General features: G+C 35.3%; 1 protein-coding gene across 5 annotated transcripts; it reads left to right on the top strand.

Annotated features, from left to right (window-relative positions):
- Window positions 1–11367: 11367 nt before the first annotated feature.
- On the top strand, window positions 11368–26059 carry LOC122076764 (probable E3 ubiquitin-protein ligase RHG1A). Of its 5 annotated transcripts, none has more exons than XM_042642287.1 (10): window positions 11371–12116; window positions 12212–12298; window positions 12690–12756; window positions 14043–14126; window positions 19485–21366; window positions 24297–24347; window positions 24933–25031; window positions 25111–25254; window positions 25328–25506; window positions 25618–26059. In XM_042642287.1, the coding sequence occupies exons 5-9, from the start codon at window positions 19573–19575 to the stop codon at window positions 25457–25459; spliced, it is 2220 nt and encodes a 739-aa protein (XP_042498221.1). In that variant the 5' UTR covers window positions 11371–12116; window positions 12212–12298; window positions 12690–12756; window positions 14043–14126; window positions 19485–19572; the 3' UTR covers window positions 25460–25506; window positions 25618–26059. The 5 variants fall into 5 exon arrangements, with proteins under 5 accessions (XP_042498222.1, XP_042498221.1, XP_042498220.1 ...); XM_042642286.1 differs by having other exon boundaries at window positions 12672–12756; XM_042642288.1 differs by lacking the exon at window positions 12690–12756 and having other exon boundaries at window positions 11368–12116; window positions 25601–26059.

The raw sequence follows: 26059 nt of genomic DNA, 5'->3' as shown, positions 1-26059 counted from the left end.
TGTCATAGTACCTGGACTATATTTGTAGTCACAAATTAATTAGGTAATGAATAAAATATAAAACCCAGAAAATGTATTGTTCCATAGAGTCGAACCTTATACATTCGTATGTGAATGTGTATTAGAGTGTTGTGGGTTGTGAATGCTTTTAGGATTGGTGGGTTGTTTAGTAGACTTGACCATTAAGTGGTTGCATGGTAGAAAAACATACAATTGTATGTTCAACCGATTACAGGGCCATTCCAAACAATCATCTCCGGAAAAAGAAATTTTAGACATTGTTTATCCCTCTCTCTCAATGTCAACTTGAGATTCACAAATAGCAAAACAAAGCATGAAAAAATCATGAACAATTAAGAGGTGGACTAGATTATGAGGGGTGTATGACGCACTTTTTTTTTTTTTTTTCGAATGAGGTATATGACACACATAGCAATAGATGGGAGGTTAAACGGTTGCATTTGAAGTTAAAATTTAAAATGTGATTTACTTAAGTCATTTTTTAAATATCCAATTATAACAATTGTCACATGAATCTTTTACATGACAAAATATTGCTTGCGGATTGTTCATCATAAAAATTTTCACCTATTAAGATATATTTGATATTATTTTGTATATATATATATAGGTGGTAAATATAAATTAATATTATTTTAACTTAGATGTTATATGTATTAATATTACATTTTTGGATAGACAATTTTACCAAAAAAAAAAAAAAAAAAGTGGATGAGAAATTTAAATGATATTTCTACGTTTCATTATGTTGAATGCGATTTTTATTATTTTCAATCATCATATTTCAATAATACTAATGTGGTATTTTGAAGATTCACGAATTGGTACTTAAGCCAAACTGCTCTAGAGTACCCCTTAAAAAACACTTTGCCTTAGTTACTAAAAGGAAAAACTCATATGAACAACGCAACTCTGTTAAGCTTATCAAAACAGTACATCATCATGGTATTATATAAAATGATGATGTGATAATTTTGGCCATTTAATAAATAGTACATAGTCTGAGCTAACTGCATATCAAATTTCAAAGTTTAATTCAGTCAAATATCATCTTGTGTATTGGCATGCATCTACATGTATGCACATGCACACCTTAGTTCTAACTTTATAAATCTCTATGTTGCCACTTGGTAAATTCGATTTAGGAATAAATTTTATATGTGAACAAGGTACCTTGGGGTCTATCAATTGATAAAATTTGTTCCCCATCTGACATTCAAGGTGGCAGATATTTGGATAACCTTGATAAACTTATCAGGTTGTGGTGTCATGAAAAGTTTTATACTTATTAAAATGTAGTTATTTAGTGTTCATTATTTTTTTCATTTATTTCAAATTCTTCATTAAATGAAAATCAAGATATTACTTATAACCTATAAATCCATAATTTATTAATGTTTTTAAGGTTTAGAATAGAGCTTAATGAAAACATTTATATTAATAATGGGTATGAGAATCATGGCTTTTGGGAGAAATCAATAACGTCAATGACAAGGGTTATCAAATAAGTCCTAGATTTTCAAGGTTTAATAATATGAAATTATAAAGACTATGACTGAGATCTCGATGGGACACGCATGGTCATACGCATTAAGATATGAGGTCGGGTTATGACGTGCTCTCTAATGTCGCAAGAGCGCGCATCAAATGCCAAAAAAGGGAGTCGCTAACTAGATGATGCACCTATGACCCAATATATATATATATATATATATTTATATCTTAGGAGAGAGAAAGCTATAACTCATTACCGGATAAAAGGATAGTCCACATCTAAATCTCTAGATAAATATCAATTTGCGAGGTGGAAAGGTATTAGGCACCAATCTCGTCCAACCCGAAAGGTTGGTCTCTTTTTTTCTAGACTTATGTAAAGAGACACATAAGAAAAAATGGCAAGACATCAAGGAACTATGACATTGGAATTGGGCTAGATGATGGGCTAGCCCTCCTATCATTCATGGAGAAACTTGATCTAACGCTCCTATACTATGGGCTAGTATTGTGGGCCAACTACGTCCGTCTTATAATAATGCATTCTAGACTACACCTTGGGATTTGGGGTGTCTCTTCGTTTGCTTAAAAATAAAATCAAATAAAGAAATAATGAATAAGAAATTATTCAAATAAAGTTCTGTTTTATACATAAATTGAGATGTAGGCCCTAGGTGAAAGAATCTACCTATGAATAGACTAGATACTCTAAGGGAGAAAAATATTTTTGACATATTTGAAACAATTTTGGATAAAATGCTATGAAATAAATCGATTTGACCATGCGAATAAAAATTCATCAATTTACAATTTAGGGAAGGTGTTAGACACCCTAGTTCGGGTGAAAATCAATCTCCTATTTATTCAATATTTATATTCGATAATGAATATATTTAAAATGAAATAAAATATTGGTTTACTAAAACTACTAATCATGTTATATGCTCAACTTATGATTAGAATACAACATATTTACAATATATCATAATTTTCTAAATGCAAACTTTGTTGTATAAAGTGAATTTATTACATTATATGAATGTATAAAAAATTATATAAAAATCATAAAAATGTACAATTCTAATCTAATATAATGAAAATAAATTAAAAAAAATATTAAAAAATAGATAAAATCATGATGAAATTATGAAAGTGTGCTTTTTAGTTTAAATATGTAACTTGTTTAATAAACATCATTGAAATCGCATGAGTGTAAATATAATATAACATGATATCTAATAATAAAAATATGGGAGAGGTTTTCTGAATAAGCGACATGACAAGGCAAAACATCAATGAGGTAAAAAAATGATATCATATATTAGAGGACAATGAAGACATCAACATGAGAAGATGAGAGATAAATACAAAGGTGCTAGTGTATTCTATCATCTAGCGACTCAGAGAACCTAACTAGAAATTGTTAACTGGCCGTGTGGTCATTGTGCTAATGCGGGAACTAAACAAGGGGGATGGTGGTATTTTCGTAACTTTATATGTCTAACCGTAGGGGTGCAATCAGATAACTATATATAGATAAAAGAAGAGCACAGGTAATCTCTTTCATCCCCCTTTTATATATAGATAAAAGAAGATCACAGGTAATCTTATATATATATATATATATATATATATAAGAGATGAAGAAGAGAAGAACAATAAAGGTATGTGAGAATGAAAGAAGGATGAAAGAGATTACCTGTGCTCTTTTTCTATCCATGGGACTCTATTCTTCATTTCCTGATCAAGACGACATATAGAACACTTTCTCCCACTAAGACCATAGTCTTATTTTAACCCATGAAAATCACTATTATACATATTCATATAATATTGTATTTGACTATAGAGTAGGTGTTCACATTATTACCTATGTCAATAGCTACAGACCACTCAATATGATTTATATTCACTATGAACTTATAATTGGGACATTTCATATAAGATAATTAATCTTGTAATATTGACTTATAAAGAAGGTGCTTAATAATTGGAGGTTGATGTTCTTGTGTAGTGGGTGTTGCATCAAGCTAAATGTTGGTATTCATGTGTTGTGGTTGCATTTACAAACTTTATTGTGTATTATACAAAAAAATCAGATTAGTACATTTACACCGTAGATGTAGGCACATTTTTTAACCATGTATATCTCCATATTGTGGTGTGTATTTGCAGATTATATTATTGTATTATCTGATACATAATAGTTTGTGGGGGATGAGATTTGTGATGTGTGGCTAATGATAGCCCGGCTTAATGATAGATATATTTGTGGTATACCTGTGTTTATGTAGTTGAGTGAAAGTAAGACTAACGAGTAAATTGAAGAACAAACGAATTATGTTCAAAATTTTAGTCACTACTGATTCACCCCCTCTTAGTGGTCATCCAGAACTAACACTAACAAATATTCAACCATTGAAGGGAAAGAAAATATCCAAAAAAATAAATAAAATATAATTTAAAGAATTTTATCCTCCAAAAAAATAATTAGCCACGCATCTCCTTAAAAGATAATGTAATAGATATTAGACCTCGGTAAGGATAAACAAATACATATTTATATGAAAAAAAGATAAACCTAACAAAATCAATATTTCGGTACTGATCGTGGATTTTGAAAATTCTTTTCTATTACTACCCCTTAAGAAATCAAATAATCCGTAACCATATTTTTTTTTTCTTTTTCACTTTTTTTTTCAGTTGAAAAAAAGTATCATTTCAAATGTGTATTTGAAAAGCATACAAAGCAACGATAAATTTTAAAATTTGATATAATGGTAAGTCCCTTTCAAATTATTTTAAAAACTTTTTTTTTTTACAACTTAAAGAACTTTTATAATTAAGATAAGTGGTAGTAAAAAAAATGTCACATGTTTGATATACACTTATTGAGATATCATCTAGATAATCACTCTATAAAAATATTTTAGATGATTAACCAAATTTTATTTTTTTTGAGTGAAGAAATAAACTTTATTAAAGAAAAAAATAATAATATAGCACCCAATAAAAAGAAGAAGCCCGATTTACAAATTTTAAGAAATTACAATGTGACAATTCTAAGCACAATTGGATGTTAATGTTTAGAGGCAATTTTGACGTTCATTTTTATGTTAATGGCAATTGAATTTCAAATTTAACAATATAATAATGAAGAAATGGTCCATCATCTTATATTCTTTTCACATCAAAGTTAATACATAGTTACACAGAAGATCATCTTGACTTCAAGATCACAAAAAGAGTCATCTTTGAATTTCTTTTTAATCAATTTTATTCACATATAAAAGTATGTAAATAAAAGTAGGGGCCATTACTCAACACTCCTTTTTAAATATGTATAAAAATTTGATATCTGAGTGGTTAAGATCTTTCATATCATTCTGACAAAAACATAAATTTGAAGTGAATATATTCTTATGTTGCAAAAATATCTGAGTGAGAAATGAACTAATCAAAGCATTATTTTTTTCTTACCATAGAATAGTGAATCACTTCTTAAGAAAGTTAACATCAATATTTCATTGCCATGGAATAGTTTGAGTTAAAAGATAAATATCAATATATGTGGTACATGTGATGATCTATATGTGTTCGTTCTTATTAATTCTTCACTATATTAATTTTTAGTATATCCCGTTCTCTCCCACGAAAAAAAAAAACTATAGGTAAATAAATTAATTTTATCATGCTAACTTTTTTACATATAATATTTAATTTATAAGAGTTTTTTCAATTGTGATCATCTTTCAACATTGAAAGAATGGAGAATAGATTATCATGCACATACTCTAAAAAGAATGGAAGAAATATATGAAGTGTAGAAAAATTGATACTTTTATTTCATTTAATGTATTAATTAAAAAATTATGATTTTTTTTATTAATTTACTTTGTTTTTTTTTTTTTACCGAGTTTACAGGAAAAATAAGTAGAGTTGATCTGATAAAATAATAATGCTTCCAATTGTATTGATTGATCTCCCGATGTAAGTTTGAAGTTAAAATTTTTTACTCTTTTTGTCCCACAAATATTTTTTTCTTGGAGTTCTTTTATGTTTTAAATTTTTTTATATGATTTTTTATTCAAGCTTAAGATTTTATCATATTCTCAAATAATCATCTATTACATAGTCTTTTAATACATAAAAGTATAAGATTAAATGAATAGTAAATAGACTATTATGTTTATATTTTGAAAAAAAAAAAAAAATTAGTGATATTAATGACATACTCTTTTACCTTAAAACATTAGATCCGTAAAAAATGGGCAATCATTATGGTCTGGAGGGAGTATGTTGGCATTAGATACACTCGTTAAAATAAGTGAAAGTCGTGAATTTTATTTAGTCGATCTATCCATTTATAATATTTATTTTAATAAAATTTAACTAATATTATATCTGAACATATTTACCATTAGTAGAAGATCAAAGAAAATAGATCAGATGTTCGTTTTCATATAAAATAATCCCTAATATATTAAAAAATCACAAAATCAGTTTTCTATGTTGTAAAATTAGTATAATTTACATAGATACCTATCAATTGAGAGTAAAAAAAGAGAAAGATAATAAACAAAAAAAAAAAATTATTCACTATAAATTATCACATTTTTTTTTGTGTGAGATATATGGTTTGAATATCAATTAAAGCATACTAAAATAAAAAATGCTTAAAGGACCCTAAGAGATAGATGACCATATAATTGAATAATGATACTTAATTTACTTTGGTGGAAAGAATGTTACCCGATAGCATATACCTACGCTAAGACATAAAGGGTATGAAAAGACTGCACTGTCCCATGCTAAAGATGCTCACGTGTGCCCTCCCATTGGCCATGAACGTTAGTGTGTACATGTGCTATCGGGTAGCATTCTCTACCTTATTTTCTTTATATTTTTTCTTTTAAAATATTAACTAAATAACCAGCACATGTCTAAATTGAATGCAACCATACAAGGGATTGATTAGGTATGACCATATAGTCTTCGTAGAATTTATTTTAACCAACTTATAATTTTATTTGCTTAAAATTTTTTTCTTCTCTCCCTATTCTTACTGATTAATTAGATTTGAGAATAATATATTTCATTTTGATTTTTTCTTTAAGAACATAACTTATATGATAATATTTATTTTATCAAAAAAAAAAAATGATAATATTAATGACTTTGGATGCATATAATATTTTTTAGCTAAAACCATCCACTTGTGAATAGTTATACTCTAAAGACAAAACATATTATAAGTTAGGGATTGTCTGAACGAAACCTTTATGAGTATATTCATAACATATAAAATTTTGTTAATTACCTTTTATTTTATCTCCAAAAGTTCTTTAATACGAGGTAAAAATTGATTTTCAAAATATTTTTAATGTGACTTACTATCATATTAATTCATAAGAGTTGCCATTATCCCTCCAGTCTTAAGAGTATACATGTGAAATGATATGATTTTACTCTTATTGAAAGAAAAAATGGATTGTATTAAGACGAAAAAATATGAATATAAATTATTTTATAATTTAAGGGTTTTAATAAGAGAATCCCTGTAAGTTATTGAACCCCAAGTCCATTATTTGCTCTTAATGTTGAATTATTTAAAATAAATTTAGCGAAAATATTTCTTATGAATGAGTGTGGCCTTGTGCACAGAAGCATCAGGAAGGGAGTAAATATCGCATTTCATAGAAGTGGGGCAGTCATTTTGCCCCCATATATCTGGGTGTAGTCCCCACACTTCCTCATAGAAACCATTTTCCCATAAATTTATTATGCTCATATTTGGTCAAAATGCGAGATACACTATCATGTTTTGAAATTTCAATTTTTTTCCATTAAATAAAGGGTAATTTATAGCACCACCGCCTAGAGAGTGTCAATATTAGAAAAACACTCCCTGCATAATACCAAATTATACTCATACCCCTTACCGTCAGTCGCTGTTACGGAATATACCTTATATGCTTATGTCAGCTTAGTATATATTTTCTTAAATACCAAAATACCCTTGCAAATTGGGAACTACCTATCCTCTAATAACTCCTCAGCCCTAAATGATACCATGTCCTTCATTCTCAAATCCTTCATGATTTCAAAGCGTCGACGATCTACCTTTATGAAGAATAGGGTCAGCGGCAATGACCACAAGAGCTGACTAGAGACAGAGAGAATCCAAACAACAAAGCTATTGTTGCCTCAAAGAGGGGGGGGGGAAATAAATAATACTAGAAAATAATGTAATTGTTGCCTCAAAGAGCCATCAAAACGACAAAGCTACACAAACTGAACTAAATCTTGTCAATGCGAGATAAATCTGGAGACTTTGATTGATTGATCAGTTCATCTATCGAAAAAGTACCTGAGAAAAGAATAGCTTTGCAACAATGGCAGCTAGGGCAGCGTTAAGCCAAGCATAGCCTTTTCAGTGGTTACCCTCCATTGAAGTGAAACAAAGCACGATTCAGTTTCAATTATGCCTGAATCTACTTTAAGCTTTCTAAGAACTAGAGTTTGGAAGGTACGGCATGTGGCTAAACTCATCCATTCTAATGGTAATACTAAAGTGGGATTATAGAAAAATTCTTATCGCATTCTTGTAGAACCCATTTTAACAATATCCCAAAGGCAAAGAAAAACCCCTGCTTGCAAATTAAGTTCATCTGCTTATTCACCCAAAAAAGAATTTGATTGCTCTCTTTGTTTTTACAACAACGTGGATACCCAAGAGGAAATTGAGGACAAGAAAAAACACAGAAGAGCAATACGATTTTGCCACCAGCAGCTACAGAGCAATACTAAAAATTTCATGGCATGTTTATCAACTACAGAGCTACCAGATAAGGAATAAATTGATGGATTTGTTGTTTATAGTTCATAGTGGATGTCCAAGAACAAAGCTCTTTCAGTGAGGGAAACCACTCATTTATAAACCATCCCATTGATGGCTATGTTCGAATCGCCTTCACCTCACCTATTACAGACAATTCAATTTTCAGAAGCAATATTCCAATCCTTTAAGCTTTCACTTCCTTATTTGGATTCCACAAATTGAAGATTAACATTAGAATTGGACATGTGTTTTAGTTAAAAGGGTACAATAGTCATTTCAACTTCTCACTTAACAGCAACTAACGGCAGGGGGTCTGAGTATAATTTGATATTATATAGGGGGTGTTTTTCTAATAATGACATTCTTTAGGGAGTAGCACTGTAAATTATCTTTAAATAAAATTTCTAAAATTTCATATTTAAAATCACCGGTATTTTCAAGTTAGGTAGATTTTCCCATACAAGGTCTTCCTCTCTCATTTTTTTTTTCTCACTAATAGGTAAATAAGAAAAGATTAATAAAGAAAATAAAATTCACCCTTCAAACAAATGTAAAACCTTATTAATATCACCAACCAAGACGTGATTTTTTCTTTTTTTGGGGGGGTGGGGGTGTTTAGGGGAAGTAGTGCCTTAAGGTACAAGGTGATGATAGGAAAGTCAAACTAGTGACCTCATGGAAACCTACACTCTATTAGTAGGCAGTTGTCTTTAGACTCCAACACGAGCATAGGTTTAAACGGATCAGATACGAATAGAATATAGATCGGGTGTGATCGAATCCTGATATTCCCTCACGAATACAAATATTACTAAACAGATACATATGCTAATCAAATTTGGTTTTTTCATTATCCGGTTACATCTCTCTGACGTATATAATTCGGGCCTTTCTCCCCCCAATAGATACAATTTGCTCTCAATCCATGTCTCTCAGTTATCTTAGTTCTTTTCCTCATACTCTAAAACTTCTTGAAACTTTAAGAACTCTTAAGATCATTAATTAGTTAATTTTTTATTATAATTGATTATTCATTCAGGTCAAATAATGACTCTTTGAATTATCCGAATTTAGATCTAAATATTCTCTAATCAAATACGTACAAATACCCCTAAACCGACACATATGTGAATTAAATGTGGACTTTTGAATATCCATTTACATCCCTAAAGACGAGATATTTGATTATGTTGAAATATCACTGTGTATGATTGTTTCCTTATCCCTCTTCCTGCTGTCCCATTTGAAAAGGGGAATTAGCATGTGCATGGTGATTATTCTTCATAAGAGGACACACATGCAAAGGAGGTTCCATCACAGACCTTGTGTGGAGACAATTAAGTTCACTGTCTTGTACATAAAGGGGAGTCAAAGAAATTTATTCCAAAATTAAATTAGTCCAAATTCGTCCATCACACAAATACACCAACCAACACTTTGCTTTTCATAGAACCCATAAGGCTATAACGTAAGCCAAAGACACATCACCTTGAAATGCCTCACACGCAATGGTTACTTTGATAAATTCAATCCATCATGATCCACAGAGAGAGAGAGAGAGAGAGAGAGAGAGAGAGAGAGAGAGTTTGGGTGCGGTAGAGGCGAGGAAGGCTTGCAAGTTTTACATGTTGCTTAGATAAGCAAAACTGGCTTGTACAGACCTTAGCTTCCTTGAAATGTGGTTGGGAATTGGGGGTTGGAAACAAAAACAGAGGCCCACGGATACAAGAAGTCATAAAGGGAGAATTTTCTAGTTTTGTTATCTTAGCAAAAGAAGTGGCACTGCTAGGTTTTAGTAATTTTTTTTTTAAAGTCGAGTATGTTAACTGTATATCCAAATCTGTCTTTTTATTTTTTTTTGTTAGATCTTTCTCTTCCACTTGGAAAAGTTTCAAACTTCAAAGCGTGGTTTTAGTGCAAGATATCAGAATGACTATTAGCTGTCTCCAAAATTGATATGGTATATTGGAATGGATCAATATCGGATCGCTCATATTGGACAAAAATACCCTTACCTTCCCTTAATAATGGATTTTTGACTTTTTTACCCCTGACTCGTATCATTAAATCGATGCGATATTAGCCAAGTATAAGGATCAGAGACTTGGCAAACCGATATGGATCACTTGATACGAGCAATTCCGATATTGATACAAAGAATCATGGGTGCAAAAAATGTCTAGGCAAGAAGGATATGGAAAGACCACACTATCTCCCTGTGTGCACTTTTTTTTTCGGTAGAAACCCTGTTTGCACTAAAGATGCTTCCATTTGTGTTTTCATTGGCTTGCATGTCTATTGTTTTTTACGCCTGACCGATAAGGTTCTTTTGCCATTTTTTCCATCAGTTTCCCATTTATAGGGGAGAGAATATGAATAAAGAAAATTAATGAAAAATAAGACGTTGCCCACTTATGTTCTCTACACCAAGACACATATGGATTGAATTCCTCTGTGATGCAAGCCGTGCAACAAGACGTCTAACATGAATTCAATGATTACAAATGTTCAGATATGAAATCCAAGGTGGTCGCACGCAGCCCAATGTATTAAATGTTTGCCAAACATCCTATTACGCCACAAAAGATTCAAGTCCAAACACATATAGAAGTGAAAATAGAGGTGAAAATAGAGGAAAAGACGTCTTTTTTCGGCTTTCTTCACATCCCATGTGTTTGGGCGTGCGGAGTGTAAGCAGGAAGCGTTGTTTCTTTAATTATTTTTTAGAAAGACAGCGAACAGGAGAAAATACGGATTTTTTTTTGATAAAAAAAAAGTACGGAATTAGAGGGAAGGACAGGAGCTTGGCGTGAGGAAGGAGGTTGAAGAGAGAGAGAGAGAGAGAGAGAGAGAGAGGGAGGCAGAGTTGGTATTAGTATTACGGTGCGCATCAGGACTCGGGAGTCGGGAGAGCGGGGAGAGGAGCTTGTTTGGCTTTTTAACTAAGAAGGTAAAAAGACCATAGAGAGGGAAGGAGATAAAAAACGAAGCCCTTCCCTTTCCTTCCCTTCCGCGCTCTCTTTCTCTCTCCTACAAACACAAGTCTCAATGCTGCCTATCTATTCTCATTCGTTGGCGCGTCCCAAGAGGGCTACTCACCTTTTGTTTCCATTCTTGTTTTCTTCTTTCCCCTCCCTATATTTATTTATTATTTTTACATGTATATTACATTGTTGAGACTATGAGAGAGAAAAAAACACTGTAGAGAGAGAAAGTGATACTCTTGCTTCGTGTACTCAATACTCATTTCCCATATTCACACACCATCACAAGTTATAGAGAAAGAGAAAGAGGGAGAGAGAGAGCAATTCTGGGTTTAGATTATTATTGATTATTATCATTATTTACTGTCCTCTTCCAGCCCACCTTCCTCTCCAACCCCTCTCCTCCAAGTCTTCTATTCTCTGTCCCATTTCCTCTCTCTCTCCTCCCAATCGCATCGCATCTCACCCACTCTTTCCCTTCTTCCCCTTTTGCCGGATGACTTTTCTTGCGTTCTCTTTTAGAAGAAGCACGAACTCAGAACCAGAGCCAGAGCGAGTGCCGGAGTAGTTTTTGGAGAGAGAGAGAGAGAGAGCGAGGAAGACCGTTGTACTGCTCCTTTTGGCTTTCTTCTTCTTCATCTGTTTCTTTTTTTTCCTCTTTTTATGGGGAAATAAGAACAAAAAATTCCATTAAAAAAAAAAAATTTAACTTAAGCCAACGACCGATTGATAAATCAATCGATCTTTGCCGATCGTCGTCCTCCTGCGATTGTCAGGTATGTTTTTTTTCCCATCTCCTTCCGATAATTTTGTTTCGGTAATTGTTACCAAGTTTTCTTCGATTTAATGGATTATAATTCTGTGGTTTTAGGAGTTTCGAGGAAATTTGCTATTTTTATTTGAAGAAATTTTCAGGCAAAAATACGAACGGCGACCCTCGCTTAGGGTTTTCTCAGCGGTAATAGTCCCCCTTTTTCTTCTTTTTTTTGGGGAAAAAATTGTTCTTGGTTCATTCGGTGTTTGCGTCTGTGTTTTTTGTTGTCATCAATTTGGATAGTCTGGATGAATGTTGCGTTTTGGTATGTTACTGTCATCAAAGGAACGGTCTTGTTGATCATTGACTCTTCATGTTATTCGGTTGCTTTGGGAATAATACAGATCTCATTCATGCATTTGTGCGCGGCTCGATTTTTTCTATTTTGGTCCCCTACATTTTCTTTTTCTGAGTTTCATTACTTTTTGATTGTTCGACCTGTCTATACTTTAAGGTAGATGATTGCTCTGATTTAATGGGTATTCCTTTTTATTTGGATGATGTAATGCTGAAATAGGTTGTGGTGCTTATACAGTCTTGAAAAAGCTGAAGTCACTGGTCTCCAACCCACAGTAGGAAAAGTAAAGTAAGAAGTTCTGAAGGTTAGATTTAATTGTTCTACAGAAATGTTAGATTGAGCTGTCATAATTTTGCAGATTGTCAAGCAGTTGGATGCTCTGTTTCTAACCATTTTTTTGGGGGGGTGGGGGTGGGGAGGAGTTTGTGAGACAATGTTGGCTTAACTAATTGAAGTCTTTCTGTTTGGAACTATAATGCACTTTTCTAAGAATTTTGGGTTGAGTGGTTCTTCTGCCAGTCACATTGTGTGAGCATTGCCCTTTTTGTATTCACTATCAGTCCATTCATGATAAACCATCCCTCCCACCCCTTCCTCAATTCCCCCTTGGGTTCCTCTTCTCAGAACGTGTATGTTCTTCCGTTGGTTGCACTGAGTCTTGACTTGTTTCTTGTTTTTATTTCTTCATTTTGTTATTAATATTAACTAGAAAATCTGTCTATTAGCTATAATATGGTGGTTTGGTCAAGTTGTTTTGGAACATTCATGATTAGTAACTTTGGTAAGCCATTTGGTAGCATTGCTTGTATGGCATTCTATGCCATAAGCCAATTTAAAGAAGCTTTATTCTCATTTCTAACAAAAGCCATGGTTCTTTAGTATGTTCAGCTGTTAGATGCAGAGTTGTTTAATCTATTGGTCTTTTGGGTCAGCCTTAAAAAGCATGCATTTGAATTTTAACGTTCTCCATTTCATTTGAGCTTCACAACTTCAAATTGGAGTAGTGCAATGTTCAACAATGCTATTCTAGCCTGATTAATAAGAAGTTAAAAAATTAAAATTATTTATCTATATTTTATTTTAGAGTTATTGTACCTTGGTGAATCTAAGTAACTATTATCAAAACTTGCTTGCAAAAGGCTCCAAAATCCCAAGCCTATCTAAAAAAAACAATTTTTGATAATCAATATCAAATTACTAATAAAATAAACTTAATATTATCAGGAGGATTTTAATGATATTATATCATTCTCTATGAACAAGATGCTTTAGATATTATTAATTCCCACTAGGTTAGGCTGTAATGATAGAGAGAATGAATTCCACTTGAATAAGTGAGAAATGATGTTGACTCTTGAATGTTTACAAGACTCCCTTTAAAAAAAGTGATCAGTAACATCCTTTGCTGAGAAAACAAATCTCATTCGTTCTGCCATTTTGGACTAGAGTCTGCTGCTTTGTTTACTTTCCTAAAGTGGGAAGGAAAGACATTCATGTCTAGGGCAAGCAAACTCAGTCTTGGTCAGAATTGTTTTATTCTTCTCATGGAAAAAATCATAAAGATGCTGAGTGTGGAGAATTGCATTGCAGATGTTCGGAGTTTCGGTAGACATCCTCTCTGCACCCATGCCTTCTTTGTCTGCTAGCAGAATGACAGGACCTTTGAATTATCTGGTAATATTCTTTATCTAATTAAGTTGTTGTAAGGGAATGTATTCATTTATTGTAGTAGAACTGATTTAACACATGAAACTGAGGTGTTATGTGCCTGAGTATTGATGAGATCACTAATTTGGTTCTACTTTCTGGTTCTGATTTATATTATCTATTGACACTGAGGTTCAGAATAGATCACGTTCAGTTATTCAATCAAACAAACTGGAGTCTGTTAAACGTTTCTCTTTTCCTTTCACTTCTTAACCAAACTAGCTACTGTATGCTTAGGAAATGGCTCAAGATGTAAATTTTCTATGTTATTCGTTTTCCATTGTTGTGATGCTGGCTGCAAATAAACTAATATGGTGCATGTCATGGTTGTCGAATGAAAAATTTGGTGTATGTCAATCTAGTGAGCAGCATAAAGTTCATACAATGGGAAATTGATATGCCTACTTTTGGGGTCTCTCTCCATTTAAGTGATTATTTGTTTCTATCTGGTTGAGTTTCAACTTGAAAAGAAGCTTTGTAGATGAGCTTTACAGTTTGGTAACCCCTTTAAGTCTATCTGAGCTACAAACGGTGGAGGACTTGGTGAATCATACTCATTTAATTAGTATGCTTCCTTCCCCCTTCCTTTTCAATCCCTAAAAGCTTTTTCCAAGTGCATCTGGAGATCAATCCAGTTAGGGGGTTGGATAGTTGCACTCAATTTAAGTACTTCATCCATTGTGGCTTTGTTTTATTTGTCAACATTTATTTCCTGTAGGGCTTCTTTTATGATTGGTGACCAAGCTCTTGCGTTGTTCTCTGGAAGTGTATGTACATTATGTAGTTGAATGTTGAGTATTTTTCAAAGTTACCAGGGGAAGAATAAGATAGGTGTTACTCAAAATATCCAAAGAATTATCACTTGTACACTGAATACTGATTCGAGTATTCTAGTTAAGAACTTAAGAGAGCCAAAACTTGTGGTCTCCTTAGGTTTTACACCTGTAGAGCATAGTTGTCAAGGCATCAGTGGTGCGTCACGTTCTTTCCAGGCCCCCTCCAACGCCTTGGGTTGCTTAGACGCCATGACAACTATGCCGTAGAGGGTTTTACCTTTCAACTTTATTTGATAAGCATTGATTTTGGGGGGAACATCTCATTCCTAGAAGAGTTGGCCTCTTGTCCACTATTCCATTATTGATCCGTCACTGTCTTTTGAGTGTCCCTCCCAATCCTCAAGACCTTGATTCCTCTAATGTGCAGCTGTCTAAGTTTTTGTCCATATGGCAAGAGAACCACAAAGGGCCATATGCTGCATTGATGAAGGCCTTTTGACTTCCCCGTATCAGTTCCCACAGATTTTGCAATTATCTTGTTAAAAGGTAAGATTTAGCTTAGGGATGCATTCAAAGAGCATGATTAAATGGTACTAACTAGTTAAAGTAGAAAACCCAAAGAAGTGTACGTGCCTTGAGGCACAAAAAAAAGGAGGGCAGTATCTTTATTCCCGACTCCGAGAACAAGAAGCTAACTTCTGCATCTTATACATACAAATCTGCACATTCATACCTAGAAAGTAATGCAAAATATTATTAGATTTGGAAGTGTAGGAATTTACACTAGCTTTGGTCACATAAGCTTCTTATGTGGCATTTCAACTTTAAGTGGTTTACTTGTTTTTGCAATCTTTAATTTTAGAGCACTGATTCTCTTCATATGAGAGCCATTATTTTGATGAATTGGGGTGTTTCTATCAAGGAATTGATAACATGAGTTTCACAAGAAGAACCTCCTTTAGTATAAATTATGTAATAAAAATTTAACCATTCCACAGACCATTCTTTTGTCACAACCTGGCAATATAAGAGGAAGGATGTATAGACTTGCTGTAGCCCTAAACTCTTGGTGGAGAAGTTTCTCAACACAGGTTTGAGTTGGTCAGCTTTGCAAGCGTTAGATCATGAACAACCCATATTTCATGGCCTGGACTGAGCAGGGAATACAGTGATGCATGCCAATAGATGGGGTTTTGGCTAGGCAGATAAAGTCCAACTTGCACTTTCTTGGAGGAGTGTTGTCACAGTTTGTTAGATGGAGGGATGAAAAGCTGAACAGTAAGATTTTGGGAAGAAATCTTGAGCAGAGCCAGACCCCAGTTGTTGGGGTTCCCTGGTCTTTTTTATTTATCTCTGCAGAGGTACTTTGATACTGATCTTTTTTCTTTTTTCTTTTTTGGCAATATGTCAACATAGAGTCTGTACATATGTATGCTTCTGTGTTAGGAAGTGTCGGATAACTCATCTCTCTTTATTATTTTAGACATGATGTTTTCACATCTCACTAGGATAGGTTTAGTCTTGTCCTTGGACCAATTCGAGAGTTATCCAGAAGTTCTTTTTTCCTGGTTTTCGGATTCTGTTGAAGGTCCAAATGTATCCTCCCCACAGGAAATGATTTCATAATCTTTTGCACTGCCAAAATATGGGGCTCTGTGGAGGTTACAAAGACATTCGTGACTTGTTCCAGAATGTTTGGAAGGTCAGGTGCATTCTTGTGTGGGTGTGTTTCTGTTGTTGTGGAAGAATCTATCAACTCTCACTTTGTATGATCCCATGCCACATTGTGGGGTGCTGCTACTTGTTTGGGCTATTCATTCTGAGATGGGTTGCCCCTTGCCACCTTTTTATACTTACATGAGATGCTTCTTGATGCAGTTGCACAATGGACTTAGGAAAGAAATATCTTTTGATTTGATTTTCTATTGTTTTAGAATTAATTTCTTTTTAAATTAGCTAGCTTCTAATTTTAGAATAGTTTTCATTTTCAAGTAGTTTCCATTAATTGTTTGATTTTTCCTTTATATTAGTCATGTAATAGAGAAGAACTCAGCTTTAGATTTTGAAGAATAGAAATTTTGATTAAGAGTTTTGGTATGAGAACCATGGCTGCCGATTCCCCTTTCTTCTTTCTCTGAATTTTTCCCATCTCTTCTCTTCCATTCTTTTACTTCCCCTTTATTTCTTCTCCTTCTTTTCTTTTAAATTCTGGTTTTTCTTCCCTTGCCCTGTTTTGGGCGACAGTACCATATCTGAAAGGAGGCATCACTGCAGTTTTGTCTCCAATCGATTGACCCCAAGACTTGGATCAAAGGTTGCCTGTGTCTAGGCGACTCACCCTCTTTGAACTCATGCCATCTCGATTCTTCTATGGTGAGACATCAGGTCTGTAACTGGGCTTCAAAAGAAGGTACCGCCAGCTTCTTACTCAAGGCTTCTTACATCCTTTCAGCCTGCTTACCTGACCAGATACCATATGGGTTTGGAAGAGCTCCCTCTTGAAACCCTATGCTTGAAATCTCATGCCTAGCGGAGAAGATTTGAAGGTGTTCTCTCCTCTCTCGTTCCCTGGTTCTTCCGCCTTTACTGGTTAGTATCGTTGGAGGAAGAAGAAATAAAGATCTTTATTATATTGTTTTATACATTTAACTTCTGGTTATTACAAGTAAGCCCTTGTTTTGTAAGGTTATATTCTATTACTCCCCCTTATCTTGTGTAACTCTTAAACATCCCTCTTTTCCAATTTCTATTTCAGTTTGTCCCCATTATTTATTTTCCTCTCTTTTAAGCTCTTAAAATTGTTTCTGAAATTACAAGAATACCCCTCAACCATTACATTGAGCTTCTTAGTCATTCTTGTGGGCCCTAAGTGATCCGATTTCGATCATTGGAATTCGGTTCCGCATCACTTCTTGTCGTAGTAAAGGCAAGATTCTTTGATCGTGTCTTTTGGGGGTTGATGATGGAGTACATGGGTGGTGAGGAGAACAGTTCTTCCTTGGCAGGAGAATGCTGGTATCAGTGGCAATATCAATTGACATTTTCGTGGTTTATGCAGAAAAATATGAGAATCACTTTGAAACTACCTCAAGATTGAAACATCCCCCACCTCCTTTTCAGAAGTGGGGGAGGTTTTGGAAAAGCATAAAGGGGTGATTATGTCATGGTAAAAACAAAGCTTGAGCATTTGATTTCTCCCCCTACCAAAACTGAAATATTTAGGTGAAATTGTGATAATTTCGGTGAGATGTCGGCTTTAGACATTGCACCTAATATCATATGAGGTTTCAATAGGACATTTCATTTTGGTTTCTTGTGAAACCAAAGTTTCGAACCACGGGAAAAATGTCAGAAAGCTGGAAATGATATGTTCGTTGTTTAACTAGGGGCAAAAAGTAAAAACATCAGTTCTTTGGCACATAGTTAATATAATATGTTGAATCAAGCATCATTATTATGTAGAGACTTAAGTATAGATTCATTCCTTTTGGTGGCTGTAGCTGATCCTCAGCATAGTATTAGGTTTCAACAGCCAGTGAAACTGAAATGTTTCCGCAATATTTTGCAAAACCTTGTTCCATGATCCTCAATTACTCTAATTGGATGGTATTGGTCATCAAATCTTGAAGGGAGGGTGAAAGGAAGAAGAGTAAGTGGTGTCACTCATGTGGCAAGGGCCAAGCCTTATAGGACTCAAGGGTCAGCAAATTCTCAGCTGGCTGAAATACTATGTATGCTCCTAATAATGCATGCTGTCCTCATTTCTCATTCTGTTTTGGTTACCTTCGAAGAGATATCCACTATTCCACTGACATAAAAGTGGATGCTTCTTCAAACTTTTTGTTTTGGGGAGAACAATGCTTCTTCAAACTTAATATCATGTGACTTGCACAAACAGATCTCTGGTCCCTGGAGTGGGTGATGAAATGGATAGATCATGCTGTTAAATAAGTTACTTACTTCATTGCCTTTAATATCCATCAACTTAACTTCCCTTCAAAATTTTACTGCTTGCATTTGTGTTTATTGGCCATGTTGAGGAAAACTTACAATCGCTTACATGCCATTTTTATGTCAAGTCTGGCAAAGCTCGGAGTTTTTAGATTCAGGTACTTTCAGCTGGTGCTGCTGGCTTCTGCTTTCCTGTTGTGGATAAGGACAATGTCTTCTACCTTTATTGTTTATTTCTTGGTGTGCATGTACACAGAAGGCATGCACATGAGCACACCCTTGTGCAAGCAAGTGTGAGTGCTTGTGCAATGGTGCTTACATGTAGTGCACTTTTCTCTTTTCTATCAAGGTTTGCACCTGTGCTTTTGTGTGTAGTGCATGTTTGTGCATGCGCTTGTAAGTGTGTGTGTCGCATGCTTATTTGTTGTGCATTTTGTTTCTTTTGCATCAAAGCTTGCTTTGTTTTGTTTGTGTGTAGTCGCACACTAATTTTTAGTGCCTTTTTCCTCCTCTTCCATCAATGTTTTCTATGTTTCAGATTACAGTAGTTACAGTGTTTGGACTTACAAACCTTATGCCTTTTTATCTTTAAATGCAGGTCACATGATCTCAGGTCTGCCAGGGAGGTCCTATATGTAATTCACTGCTTCTATCTGAATATTCAAGGAGAAAACAAATTGGCCCTAATGCAAGGGCAAAGAAGCACCGTTGATTCCCTCCCTGAAACTTTTGAATTCGAACATGGATCTAATTCAAGTAATACTGGAGTAAATCAGCAACTATTTTGGAATAATATGCTAAGTCCAGTAGAAAGCCGGTTGCCAGAATATATATTATCACCTGGTGAAACAAGTATTATGGGAGGAAATGCTGTTAATCATGAAAGTCGCAGCTTGAGTGGCTGGAGTTTAGGTGATCCTAGTTCTAGTGGAGATGCACGAAATCAGATGCGTGATGAAACAAAAACAGAACATGGATGGTCATCTTCCTTGAGTGCTCCTGCTGGAGTCGGTCCGAGGCTAGAAGAAAGGCAATATGAACCTTCTACCTTTCCTTCTATGGAAAATGTTAATGTTAGCCTCGATAGAAATGAAGCTGCAAATGGGACTTTTTTTTCATATAATTCCAGCTCAGATGGAATTGCTCAGAACATAAACCTAAATGCAGGTTATGTAGGAAGCAGTAGCAATGGTGATCAGGCCATGGAAGCTGATGTCAGTCCTAGTACTTCTAAGTCTGGTGGATCATATACGGAGCAGCTTCCTTCTGGTAGTGGTTCTTCTGATCCTCTTGGAACTGCTGTTGCAAGTTCTGGGTATATTTTAGAAGAGTCTGATGGTAGACCAGGATGTTCATTGGATGGTCGACGTTTATCCTGTAAAAGAAAGGCTCTTGAAGGAGCTTCTGGACAGTCTTCCTTAGGTGGAGGTCCAAGCTGGTTCCAGCGAGCTGAAAGCAGTGCATGGCATGCTGTTCCTGCTCACAATAATGGTGCTAGCAGTTCAAGTATACCTACTCCAGATAATTCTGTTAGTATTAATCCTACTGAGCAATTGAATCCAAGATTTGGGGTTGGTATGAGGGTAGCACCTGAAGGCCATCCTGCTTTAAGTGTGGCTGGTAGTGGTGAAAACTCCCAGAGAAGTTTTCGTGTGAGAGTTAATCGTGCTCAACCACAAGATTCTGTACCACCGAATCCGTTGTCAACAGGGAGTGCCATACGGCGTTCTCATGTTTGGTCATCCCATCAGGCTTCTAGACTTCTCCCATTTAATCAGTCTTCAGAATCTAGGTCATCATCATCAGCACAGGACAATGCAAATCCTCTCCAGAGTCAGTCCCATGCAATGCATATTCCTGGTTTGGCTCGGAATGTGCACCCATTTCCTTGGAATGGATCCCCAAATTCCAGGGTTGGTAGTTCGTCAAGTTCTGCTGTCAGTGCTGGGGAGAGAAGTGCTGCCTTAAGAGAAGCTGCTAATCAAAGAAACATGACTAGGACCATCTCTGAACATCCAATATTTGGACCAGCAACTGAGATGAGAAATCTGGCTCAAGATCCATCAAATTGGACTTTACCCAGTGGAAATATAAACATTCTTGGACATACTTCTTCTACATCACGAATTGGCTCCGGTTCCGGTGTCCATCCATCTCCTGCTCCTACCTGGATACCTCACCAAAACCCCCCCTCATTATATCCACAGAGATTATCAGAATTTGCTCGACGCTCATTATTTCCACCTGTTGGCTCCGAGTCTGGATCTCAGACCAGTACTTTCCCTGCACTCCGTTCAGGTCCTTCTGGTTCCTCCCAAGAGATGGTGCTGCCTTCTGGAGTCAGTCTCCAGGGGCATCATCAGCCACATCCAAGGTCAGCGTTCTGGACAGAGAGACAAGGTGATGGTGTTCCTGGAGTTCCTTTTTCATTGCGGACTTTAGCTGCTGCTGGTGAAGGGAGAAGCAGGCTGGTATCTGAGGTTTGTTCTTTTATACAGTATTTTTTTCCCTGGTGTATCCTCTCTTTTTCACCACTATGGTGTTTGGTTTTTCACTTGAAAGTATTTGACATGGTATAGTTTATGTTTGAATGGTCATCATAAGTCATAACTATCTTGAAAATTCCTTGTCATATTTGGTACTTGGGTACTGCACTAGAGGGACCAGTGGATCAAGAAAGAAAAAGAATAGTAATTATAGTGACAATAGGATGGCTTTAATATATGTGTCAACAAATAGTACATCCCATTTTTAGGTAGAAAAGGGGAATCTAATTGTTTTAAAGCCACCAGACTATATGTTCAATAATGTAGGATGATGAGCATTTGTCTGTTGGTTAAGATCATAGGGAGGCTATGCCATTAAAAAATCCATGTCTGATGTCCTTCCAATACCTTTTCCCCAAGGAAATGGTAAAATCTTTCCGTACAGCCTGGGTGCAGAAGGCAGCAGATTCGGGTGCACTCTGCCTTCCCTTCTATAAACCAAGCAAAAAATAAATGTCTTTTTTTTTTTCTTGAAATGGGCCCAAAGTAGGGATTTGGATATATGATTTGGCAGCAACAATGAATTCCAAGCTTTGCTTGCATTAAAGGCACATTTCAGGGATCCTATTCCCTCAAGATATAGGATGGTCAAAACAATTTTTTTTTTTTTTGGGATAGAAAATAAGATCGTCAACTGTTGCAAGTTCATCCCTATAAGTTTCCCCACATATGGGATGAGAAGTTTGAGATGACCGTAGATGTTCCTTCGGAATTGATAACCGTATTCATTTGTCCACCTAGTCTTTCCTAGGTGGTTATCACTTATTACATGAGGGGAAAGTTGAGGCTTGAAGGGCTGTGGAAACAGTGAAACACCTTCTTCACAAACTCAATTGTGCCGCTGCTCTGAGAATCCCTTATTCACTTTTTCTTCAGTAACATTATTATATTATGAAAATAAGCCTGTGGAATCAGTTGTCTATGTGCATTCTGTTCAGGAAGAAATGTGCAATACTCTTTCTCCTGAACAGAGCAACAAATATCGTCTATGACTGTTTCTCTAATTTCTGTGTTCATTTTTCTTTTCTTTATTTATTTTTCCTCTTTTCATCAAGGGGATTTTATTCCCTGGAATTAGGAATATTTCAATGCTGTTTCACTGTCTTTTGTGAACCTACCTAAACCCCACACCAACCTTTCTCCTGAGCAACCAAATATACCATCCTCCTGCCATACGGAAACAGAATTAATACAGTGTAATTTTTTTGGGGTGGCGTGTGTGGGGGTGGAGGGAGGGAGGAGTATTGATGATAGGGCTAGACTCACTAAAACAGCATGTTACTAAATTCATGGCCCATATTTTGGCATTCAAAATTAAGTCTTAACTTGACCAAGAAAGTGAAGTAAACCCAGAACAACAGGCCTATCTTTTCTTCTTGCTGAAATTATGCATTAGTTCTCCCCGGCTTGAAAAATATCGACCTCGTCGAGGGAACAATTGTGTGTGATGAATATCCATCTGCAGCCCATAGATTTTTTCTGGTAGCTCACGGATGGTTGGAATGTAATCTTTGAGGCGTGGAGCTTTCTCCTCAAAGAACTTTGGTGGCATGATAAACTGTGTTCAATGTTTGAATCAATGTCAACTGTGAATGTCATATCCATAGAGTCCTCAACTTTGGGAGCCTTCCCATTGAAGACTTGAGGCACGAGCTCTACCTTTTCAATAGCATCATCATGAATGTTGATGATTTTTGTGGAGTTTTCTCAACCACTACCTCATCTTCTGTTTCAGATTTTTCTACTTTGATCTCCAGTAGAATCCTCAATCTGTTGATCTTCCATCTTTGAAGCTTCAAGCAATGATTCTTCTTTATCATCAATTCATCACAGTTAACTGTGATCAATTTTGCTTTATCTTCAACTTCAGGCCCCTTTTCTTTAATTGTTGCTCTCTCAATTCTTTGGTAGTGTAAAATTGAGTTCAACCTTTGCCTTGACATTGTTGGTGTCAGACTTCCATTGCTCTCCGATTTGTGAATTGAACTTTGTAGGCTGCTGCTTCAAGTTCTCTTAACTTTAAATACCTTTTGGTGGTAATCTTGTCAAAGGAGCTTTCATTGGATATGATCTAGTAGGTGCTTGATCTTCAACTCGTGCTTCATCTCCTCTCATGTCCTAAGTTCACGTCTCCTAACTCAGCCTCTCTTCATGGAATCTCCTCCATTATTTAGCATGATCAGTTAATCGCAAATAAACAAATCTAAGCTTCCACTCCTGTCAAGTTGTACCAGTCAAATTTTTTTTTTTTTTCGGGAATCTATCCAATCAAGGAATAGGCATGTAGGTCCATTTGTCTATCAAAGTAAGGGACTTCTAGCTTCACCTTCTTTGCAGTAATATCACTCCTATAAGGTGCATACTATGTAGGTACACAATCATTACGCTGCACCATCTTTGTCATGCATTCAGTCAACTGCTTCAATCTCTATCTCTAGAATTTGAGTCATGGGTCTGGTTTGAGGTGCTAGAGTTACCCTCATCCATGGCTCTGACACCAAATTGATAGGGCTAGACTCACTAAAACAGCAAGTAACTAAGCCTATGATCCATATGGCCATATATCCCATTGGGCTTTCAAAATTAAGCCTAAGTTGATCCAAGAAAGTAAACAAAACCGAAAACAACACGCCTATCTTTTCTTCTTGCTGAAATTCTGCATCAATTGAGTAGGCTTTAGCATCAAGTTGGGTCTCTATAGCTATGGATAGCCTTGAGCTATTACCAAGAAGATTAGTGTAAACAGTAGTTTTATCTCCTGCTACTACATTGTGTATATATATATATATATTATTTATTTTTTCTATTCTTGACTAGTTTTGTGGTGAAATAGCATTCAATTGGAGCTTATGTTTGTGTAACAGATTCGAAATGTCTTGGACCTCATGCGTAGGGGTGAAAGCTTGAGATTCGAGGTTAGCTTTATTTATTTTTTCCCCTCATTTGATTCATGTATTTATCTGATTATCTCTTTGTCTCTCTTTAACTGTTTATCTCAATCTTACATAACCATCATTTAGAGGGTTTTTATATGCTACCAACTAGTTTAGGTTGACAAATGTGTCTGACTTTTTTTCTCCTTTTTTTCTTTTGTAATTTTTAACTTCTACATACAATGTCAAATCCTAACTATTACTTTAAAATTAGTTGATCAATTAATTTTCAATATTCCTTTCTTTATGATAATGATTTGAAAAGAATGTGGGTATATGGTGCAATCAAGTTGCAAAGTATCTGATTGAACCACATTGCCATCTGTATCCATTTTATTCACACAAATACCCTGTAATATCCATCTCTTGACTAGCTTGCCAGTGAATCAGTTTTTATTTTTTTTGTCTACCCTTACTTTTAATTTCATTTGTGTCGCTTTCACTATTTTTTTTTGGGGTAAAATGCAGCTTTCTCTTACATGTTCAGTATATGACTTCTTTTCTATGTAAAAATGCTTCTCCATATCCAGGTCTGAAATTTGATTTGCTCTTGTGATTATGAACCAGGATGTTCTGATCCTTGACCAATCAGTCTTTTATGGGGGTGCAGACCTGCAAGACAGGCACAGAGACATGCGGCTTGATGTTGATAACATGTCTTATGAGGTGAGATGGGCAAAAGGGGGAATCAGTTATCTGTCTTGAATTGAAGATTGTTAACTTGACATGGGAATTGGAATCTCAGGAATTATTGGCACTGGAAGAACGGATAGGAAATGTCAGCACTGGTTTGAATGAAGAAACAATTTTGAAATACCTGAAACAACGAAGGTATTTGTCAATCACCATAGGAGTTCCTGCAGAGGTTGAACCATGCTGCATCTGTCAGGTAATAGTCGATTGGATTTCTTTTTAGCCTGTTTGATTGCAGTACATTTGTTAAGCAACTTAATATTATGCAGGAGGAATATGTTGATGGAGAAGATATGGGGACATTGGATTGCGGTCATGACTTCCATTCTGGCTGCATTAAACAATGGCTAATGCACAAGAATATGTGCCCTATTTGTAAAACGACTGCCTTGGTTACATAGAAGACAATTGATTTCAGGCCTCACTTATTCAACATTAGATAAAGAGGGTGAGCCCTGAAAGTGTTTCTTGCCCATGGTTTATTAAATCAACACCGTAGTGGATAATATCTTATTATTTTTTTTTCTTCAATTCTTTTGAAGCCATTTTTTTATGACAGCTCTTGCTGAGTTAATTCTGTGGCATGCAACATCGCAAGGATTTTTCAGTCTGGCCAGCAGGGTTATATCTCCTGTTACGAAGGACAAGTAAAGATCGCTGGGGGTCGAGAGGAAAGTTAGACCAATATCGCAAGGAGCAAAATATCAGTATATATTGCTGGTTTGGTGGCTTTGATGTTTTAAGAGTACCAAGATCTCATATAAGGTTTGGGGATGGATTCATGAGATCTAGGAAGTGTAGAGGTATTTATTTGAGAACTGAACCGATTTATGTTTTATGGTACTAGTTCGAAAGAAGCCTAATGGGGTTTTGGGACTTATTATTAAGCCATTGGCAAGGGTAACTGTATCAAAAACTTGGCTCAGCAAAGGTGACAACCTTGATATCATGCTCATTACTATTCAAACTGGTTGGCGATGAAACCCAACTAACATTTTACT

This window comes from Macadamia integrifolia, chromosome 4, assembly GCF_013358625.1.
Source record: "Macadamia integrifolia cultivar HAES 741 chromosome 4, SCU_Mint_v3, whole genome shotgun sequence".
Taxonomy (NCBI): Eukaryota; Viridiplantae; Streptophyta; class Magnoliopsida; order Proteales; family Proteaceae; genus Macadamia; species Macadamia integrifolia.
Note: the sequence above shows the minus strand (reverse complement) of the source record. Positions and strands in the feature narration are given on the sequence as shown.

Excerpts from the sequence above, each read along its gene's own strand:
- LOC122076764 (XM_042642288.1), top strand. The coding sequence starts at position 19,573 with ATGCAAGGGCAAAGAAGCACCGTTGATTCCCTCCCTGAAACTTTTGAA. Across the intron at positions 24,348-24,932 it reads GTGAAAGCTTGAGATTCGAG|GATGTTCTGATCCTTGACCA; the intron begins GTTAGCTTTATT and ends ATTATGAACCAG. Across the intron at positions 25,032-25,110 it reads TTGATAACATGTCTTATGAG|GAATTATTGGCACTGGAAGA; the intron begins GTGAGATGGGCA and ends TTGGAATCTCAG.